Source organism: Bactrocera dorsalis, chromosome 2 (assembly GCF_023373825.1).
Source record: "Bactrocera dorsalis isolate Fly_Bdor chromosome 2, ASM2337382v1, whole genome shotgun sequence".
In the NCBI taxonomy this organism is placed as follows: Eukaryota; Metazoa; Arthropoda; class Insecta; order Diptera; family Tephritidae; genus Bactrocera; species Bactrocera dorsalis.
Window position 1 is genome coordinate 91,974,834 of NC_064304.1, and position 7,070 is coordinate 91,981,903.

Below are 7,070 nucleotides of genomic sequence, written 5' to 3' on the forward strand. Positions count from 1 at the left end.
ACACGTGAGACCAAGAATAAACATTGAAACACCCGAAATCACGAAGAGACTTAAGCAGACATATGGACATGAAATTATATATATGTTGCAAGAGCAATTAAAAAGACGAATGCGTACCGGCGAAAAGCGACCAGATTTATGTGTTTGGGTGCCGCAAGAGTTTATTTACTCCATCCAAGGCAGCCTCGTGCAGTAAATAATTCTTTTTACTAGCTGAAATAATAAGATGTTTTTCCATGAAAAACAGCATTATTTTTCACATGTTTAGCTTTTTTTACGCATTTACTTAAGCTTAGTTTAATTTCTGGGCATTTTATCCTCGCTCAAGTCGAAAGTTTTTAAGGAACTCAATGGGTTCGCTAGCTTTTCCTTCCCTACGGCAAATAACAAGCATTTTCAGTAAAGCCTGGCCGCATGTGATCACTTTAGTTTTTTAGTTTCTGAACTTTTAGTCATATATAAGAAGATAATGGAATAAATATGTTTTTTTTTGTTAATGGAGAAAATGTCAAAGACCAAATGTCTTTAGAGGTAAAAATGCAGTTCACGCAAGACGAAAATTATGTGATGTATACGGAGAAACACATCGTACCGTATGCCAAAATTGGTTTGCAAAATTTCGTCCCGGCAATTTTGATCTTGGGCCAATGTGCATGAAATGAAGTAGCTGGTCAATGCAAAACTTCGAATAACAATAAAATATCGTGTTTAAATTGCACTAAAAAAACGAAATTGCTTTAGTTAAAGACCCAAAAGGCTAGTAGACCTGCAAGTTGTATTTCATAGTGACACAAGTCCACAACGTCTGAAGATATGTCGAAGAAGATGTATGCCTTAAATCGTAACAATATGTGTAATGTCTAGGACATATTTCGGCACATAATAAAACTAACCGATTCTCTACAAATATACCGTTGCATACTTTTAGGCTCTGTGCGGGAATTTTGAAGAAAACGAAATGTACATGTATTTTACAAATTTGAACATTGAAAACATTTTTTTTTAGAAAAAGTTAGGTTTTGAATTTTTTTATTAAGCGTCCTTACCATTAAAAATATTATTAATAAGTTTTTATCAAATCTTTTCATTGCAGCCACGCCATAGCAACAACACCAGCAATGACTCCGCACATCCAGGCCTCGACAATGGCGCCGGCAATGATAATGCAGATGGTGATACCGCCAACGCTGCGCATGCCGATGGCGAACGCGTTTGGCTGGTTCATCGTGGTGGCTTTTGCGCGGCCCTACGTCTACCCCAGTCAAGCGTGCAACGTGAAAATCACAAAGTGACCATTCGTCTGTTGCACAATGGCATCGAAATGATGGTCGACGAGGATGACATCGAGAAGCAGAACTCAACAGCGCTAGATCTGGTCGAGGACATTTGCGACCTGAAGCAATTGAATGAGGCGTCTGTGTTGCATTGCTTGCGTCAACGTTTCGCCAGTAATTTGATACACACGAAGGCGGGCCCCACGCTGCTCGTTGTCAATCCAATGGCACCGCTATCGCTCTACTCGGAAAAGGTACGTATGCGCTTTGCATTTATTGACGTCATACGAACGCCCAACGCCTTACACTCTGCTAGGCTTGTGGCTTAAGCGCGCGCTGATGCACGCTGCTGAGTGGCTACGGCTGGTTGGAGCTTGTTTTGACCAGCCGCGCTATTGCTGTAGCAGTTGGCGTAAGCGATAACATATTTGTGTTATACTTTTGCTATTTGTTGTCAGCTTTGCATATCTGCAATTGAATTATATTTTGCGTTTATTGCAATTATTGTTGTTGATTTTCGCACTAATATTATTCGCCTTTGCTGTTTATTGCAGGTTGTTTCCATGTTTCGCGGCTGCAAGACGGAGGATATGCCTCCGCACATCTACTCGCTGGCGCAGACCGCCTACAGGGCCATGTTGGAAACGCGTCGCGATCAAAGTCTAATATTCATGGGACGTTCTGGTTCTGGCAAGACGACAAGCTTCAAGCACGCCTTATACTATTTGGCGTTGGCCGCCGGTATGTAGCGCTCTTATTCACCATGCGTGTGTGTGCATGTGGATGGATGTAGTTATGCGTCTTGACAGCAATTGTTGCCTTTATAGTTGCAACATTGCACGCTTGCGCTGGCGCATGGGAGGGGGATGTGCAAACGCGTGGTTGGCGAGCTGGTTTATTGCGTTGTTGGATGTTTGCCCGATGTGGGCCGCCTACCAATCGGAACGCATTGCATTTGTTGCGTTGTTACGGTGCAGACTAGCTGACTGGCAGGCTGCCTGGCAGAGTAACTGCATTATTGGCTCAAAGCGCGACAGTGAATTTAAGTTTAAAATTTTTTGTTGTTTTTTTTGCATACACTTTTGGTGTGGTAATTAATTCTGTTTACCTAACGCCAATTTGCATGCCAATTTAATTTTTTTATTTAGTTTTATGAATGTTTTCTGTACAGGGTGCTCCATTTAGAGATTTATTTTAAAAATTCTAATTTTAACAATTCTATCCTTGGCTAACTTCGCAAACATGTGATTAACTCAGACACCCTGGGGACGGTTTATGGCTCGATGACATGAAATTTAAAATAAATATGTAACGGTTAAAATGTCTAGTAGAATGCCGAACCTTGTGCCATTTAATTAATAAAACATGCTCCGTCTTATTGCTGGAAACCAAGCTTTACCAAGTCCAAGTCTTCAAAATACACCTTATTCATCTTCTGTAGTGCTTATAGTTGACTACAGTGGCGTCTACCTCAACATTTCTATCGCCCTTCCTTCGGATCGGTTGCTATGTTGTTCTGAAAATAAATATATAAAAAATTCTTTTATTGCGTCTGTTGTGACATTTTATTGTGTGTGGGCGCATGCGCACGAACATTCCACCATAAAAAAGCTTACCAATATTACTTTGTTATTATATACCGTTAGTCATTTCTTGCATTTGAGGTCAGCTTTAATTACTGTACATGCACTGCACCCACAATTGTGCCACACACGTAAAGTGTTCATGCTACTTCAGCTCAGCAACCATAATCGTTTCGAAGCTTGAGGCAGGAGGCTAAAGACATATTGTTTCAATATTTTCATACAAAATAAAGACTGAGAGTAGTATTACAGCAAAAATAAAAGAAGAAAATATATGCCGAATGCTGAAATACTTATAAATGTAACTTGTTTTGATTTCGTTAAGAACTTTGAGTTGAGTTTAAGTTTGATTAACGATAAGAAAATAATTGGAATACCATTTTTGAATCTATAATACAATTTTCAATCATTATTTTTTGCAATTATTTTACTCTTGCAACCATTTGTAACAGAGTATAATAGTGTTGTTTACCTAACGGTTCTACGTATCACCTAAAACTAAACAAGATTTATATGGGGTTTTATAGGGTAGGGTGGTATGCGAACTCCTTAGCATTCCTTAGTTAGTAAAATTACGAGTTCGTAGACGGGCGTAATCGGACCAATACCACGTCCACAAAACGCCATTAATCGAAAACCTATAAATTGCCATAACTAAGCACTAAATTATTATAATGATTATATCTCCTAAGTCGCTAAAGCTACAACAACCAAATTTACCCATTATAAATTTTATAAAATATTATTATTCTTACCAGCAGTGTGAAAATAGATGAAATCGGATGATAATCCTGCCACCCCTGCTGATTTTATGTTTATAATTGAACGCTGAAATCGATCGAAATTTTATTTTATTTATTTTAATATGGTATTCATATCTTCTTCTAGGCTCCTATAATAACTTTCTCAACGCCGAGAAAGTCAACTCTATCAACATCATATTGGAAGCATTTGGCAATACAAAGACCTGCCTCAATGCGAATGCAACGCGTTTTACACAGCTGTTGAGTTTAGACTTTGATCAAAGTGGGCAAATCGCCTCCGCTTCGGTGCAAGTAAGAAATATTCTTTAATAAATAATCGAACCTCCATTATAACCTGATTCACTTTTCGCCCACACAGGTGCTGCTGCCAGAGCGACAACGAGCTGGGCGACGTCAACCCAACGATCATAGCTTCCACATAATGGGGCGTCTGCTCGCTGGCGCCGAAGGATTGCTGCAGAAGGAGCTACATCTGGACAACATTTCAGCAGCGGATAATCATCCCTTCGTTTCGCTCTCACAAAAATTAGAAGAGCGTCATCGCGCCGCTGCCGAATTCATGCGCACGACGCAAGCGTTGGAAACGTTAAATATCGAAGCGAAAGCGGTGCGTGGCATTTGGAGCATATTGGCGGCTATTTATCATCTAGGATTGGCAGGCGTCACAAGGCGTAAGTGTAGAATTTAAACTGCTACTTTTTATGTTATTGACATAACACCTGTTTACTTATAGTCAATGCTGGACCAGCTTCACGCGTACAGTTTGCAAATCCATCAGCCGCACGTAGAACTGCTAGCCTACTCGGCGTTTCTATGGAGGATTTAACAGCTGCTGCTTTCAATACTGCATCATCTGGTGGTGGTGGTGGCACAAGCCCTTCTAAATCGCCTAATGATAGTGGTGAGCAGGCTTGGGAATCACTGGAAGCACTCGCCGTCGGTCTCTATTCCGAGGCGTTGGCTGCCGTGGTGGCACTTATAAATAAAGCAATCTGCACTTCGGCGCATACTATAGCTTCGATTATGCTCGTGGACACACCGGGCTTTCAGAATCCCGCCAGCTGTGGTTTGCAAACGGGTGCCACTCTCTCTGATTTACGTCACAATTACCTACAAGAGCGTTTACAGTTGCTCTTTCATCATACCACGTTGGTGGCGCCGCGTGACCGCTATGCGCAGGAGCTAGTCGAAATCGACACGGAAGGCATGTCGGAAACAAATCCCGGTCCGTTAGTCTCGCTCATCGATAAGGCGCCACAAAATCATGTCGTGCGTTCCTCACAACGTGATTTGCGCGAGCATGATCGTCGCGGTCTGCTCTGGCTGCTCGATGAGGAGTCCATGTACCCCAACTGCAATGATGATACATTCCTGGAGCGCCTATTTACGCATTATGGCGATCGTGAACATCAGAATTTGTTGCGCAAATGCGCCGGTCCCAAACAGTTTGTGTTGCAACATCTGCAGGGCACCAATCCGGTGTTGTACACTGTCGACGGTTGGGTGCGGCATAGCCGTGAGCACCCTGCCATCCGCAATGCTGTAACACTGCTGCAGGATAGCTCACGTGACGAGATAAGTCGTCTGTATATTGGTTCGCTAACACGTGGCGCGGGTGGCATTGTATTTTGCGGCTCTATTGCCGGCCTCGAAGGCACACAATCGCTACGTCGCGTCTCGAGCATACGTCGTTCGTTCACCTCTGCCGGTGTAAAACGTAATTCCATAATGTTGCAAGTGAAATTCACTGTCGATGGCATCATCGATACGCTGCGTCGCACAGGCACCCACTTCGTACACTGTTACATGTTGAAGCACAATGCCGGTCAACATAGTAGCTACTCGTCGAGCGGTTCGCCAAACGCCGCAGCATTGCAGTCGAGCTGCGAGGACATGGTGAATATCCCTTTGTTACGTAGTCAGGTGAGTGTGCTCGGTTGTTCGTTTGTTGTTTTACTTTTGCTTAAATTTATTTGCTTTGCTGCAGTTGCGTGGCTCGCAAGTACTCGAGGCGGCACGCTTACATCGTTTGGGCTTCCCGGAATCAGTTCCTTTGGTCGAGTTTGTACGTCGCTTTGGTTTACTGGCTGCCGTTGATTCTGCCACTGCCAAGGACATAACGGTCGAACAAATTTTAGCCGCTAATGAAGTGGATACAGCTACATACCGTATCGGACCTAGTCAAGTAAGTGCAAATATTTTATGCTTTCATCGTGTTACATGAGGAAACTGTTAGTGGAAAGAATTCTTTTCGTTAGTATAATATGCTGCAAACAACTATATAATACCATGCCGTAAGTTTTATTTGTTTCGATTTTGATTTTAAAATTCTTGACGATATATTGGGTTGTCAAAAAAGTCTTGCGGTATTTTCACTAGTTGGCGCTGAAAGCGCGTAGTTCTAGTTTTATTCGTCGCTTCGGGTCATGCTATACCTTTTTGGAAAGCTCATTTCACGCGCTAACACGTGTTTGATTGATTGTCGTTTCTTTTAAGTCGTTCGTGAGTTATACATAGCGTCGCAAATATGGAGCAAAATAAAGAGAAAATACGGCATATTTTACAGTACTACTACGATAAAGGCAAAAATACATCTCAAGCCGCCAATAAAATTTGTGCAGTTTATGGACCCGATACAGTTTCCATTTCCACCGCACAACGATGGTTTCAACGTTTTCGTTCTGGTGTAGAGGTGGTCGAAGATGCACCACGCTTCGGAAGGCCTGTCGTCGAAAATTGCGATAAAATCGCTGAATTGGTCGAAAGAGACCGGCATAGTAGAAAAAAAAAAAATAAAGAAAAATAAAAAAAAATAAAGAAAAATAAAAAAAAAATAAAATAAAAATAAATAAAATTCAATAAAAATACCGCAAGACTTTTTTGACAACCCAATATAATATAAATTTAGAGTGCGTTTAGGCGACATATATTTTTGGATGTAATCAACAACGTTAGTTTAAAATCCGGATAGATGTGAATAATTCACCTGATAAAAATGCCTTAGTTTTTATTTATTATTTAAACGTAATTTCCTATAACCCCTCTGAAAAATGATGCGCCCGCGTTGGCAGCATAACTCCTTACACGATCATCTGAAGTGAAAAATACGTGTTTTAGTTAAAACCTTAACTTAGAACTTAGACGAAGAAAAAAACTGATAATTGAATTTTTGGCAGACATTTTTACAAAAAAAAAAGAAAAAGGAAAGTTTTGCGACATTTTTTTTAATAGTTGTATTCGAAAAAATTCTTCGTCCAAGTCATTTTATCTCAAAGACCAGTGTAAAATTTCACTATTTCAATTACCGGTTGAGTAGTTCTCGTAATTTCTTGCTAAACGACTGCGTACGTTTAAGACGACGCACTTAGCCTAGGTAGCCTCGTGCACACAAATACTCAAGGCTGTATCTTCGAAACTATTATTCGGATCAATTTGAAAATTTATCACAA

The 7,070-nt window shown here is 41.0% G+C and overlaps 1 protein-coding gene across 1 annotated transcript; it reads left to right on the forward strand.

Annotated features, from left to right (window-relative positions):
• The first annotated feature begins 519 nt into the window (after nt 1–519).
• LOC125776172 (unconventional myosin-XVIIIa-like) lies at nt 520–6,475 on the forward strand. The gene is made up of 7 exons (XM_049447071.1): nt 520–607; nt 1,038–1,528; nt 1,829–2,015; nt 3,746–3,912; nt 3,980–4,292; nt 4,355–5,544; nt 5,609–6,475. The coding sequence occupies exons 1-7, from the start codon at nt 520–522 to the stop codon at nt 5,843–5,845; spliced, it is 2,673 nt and encodes an 890-aa protein (XP_049303028.1). The 3' UTR covers nt 5,846–6,475.
• Nucleotides 6,476–7,070: the final 595 nt, after the last annotated feature.

Bases quoted from the DNA above. Each gene is read 5' to 3' on its own strand.
- LOC125776172 (XM_049447071.1), top strand. From the start codon at position 520: ATGTCTTTAGAGGTAAAAATGCAGTTCACGCAAGACGAAAATTATGTG. The intron at 608-1,037 runs GTTTGCAAAATT...TTTTTTATTAAG, and splicing joins CGTACCGTATGCCAAAATTG to CGTCCTTACCATTAAAAATA. The intron at 4,293-4,354 runs GTAAGTGTAGAA...GTTTACTTATAG, and splicing joins ATTGGCAGGCGTCACAAGGC to TCAATGCTGGACCAGCTTCA.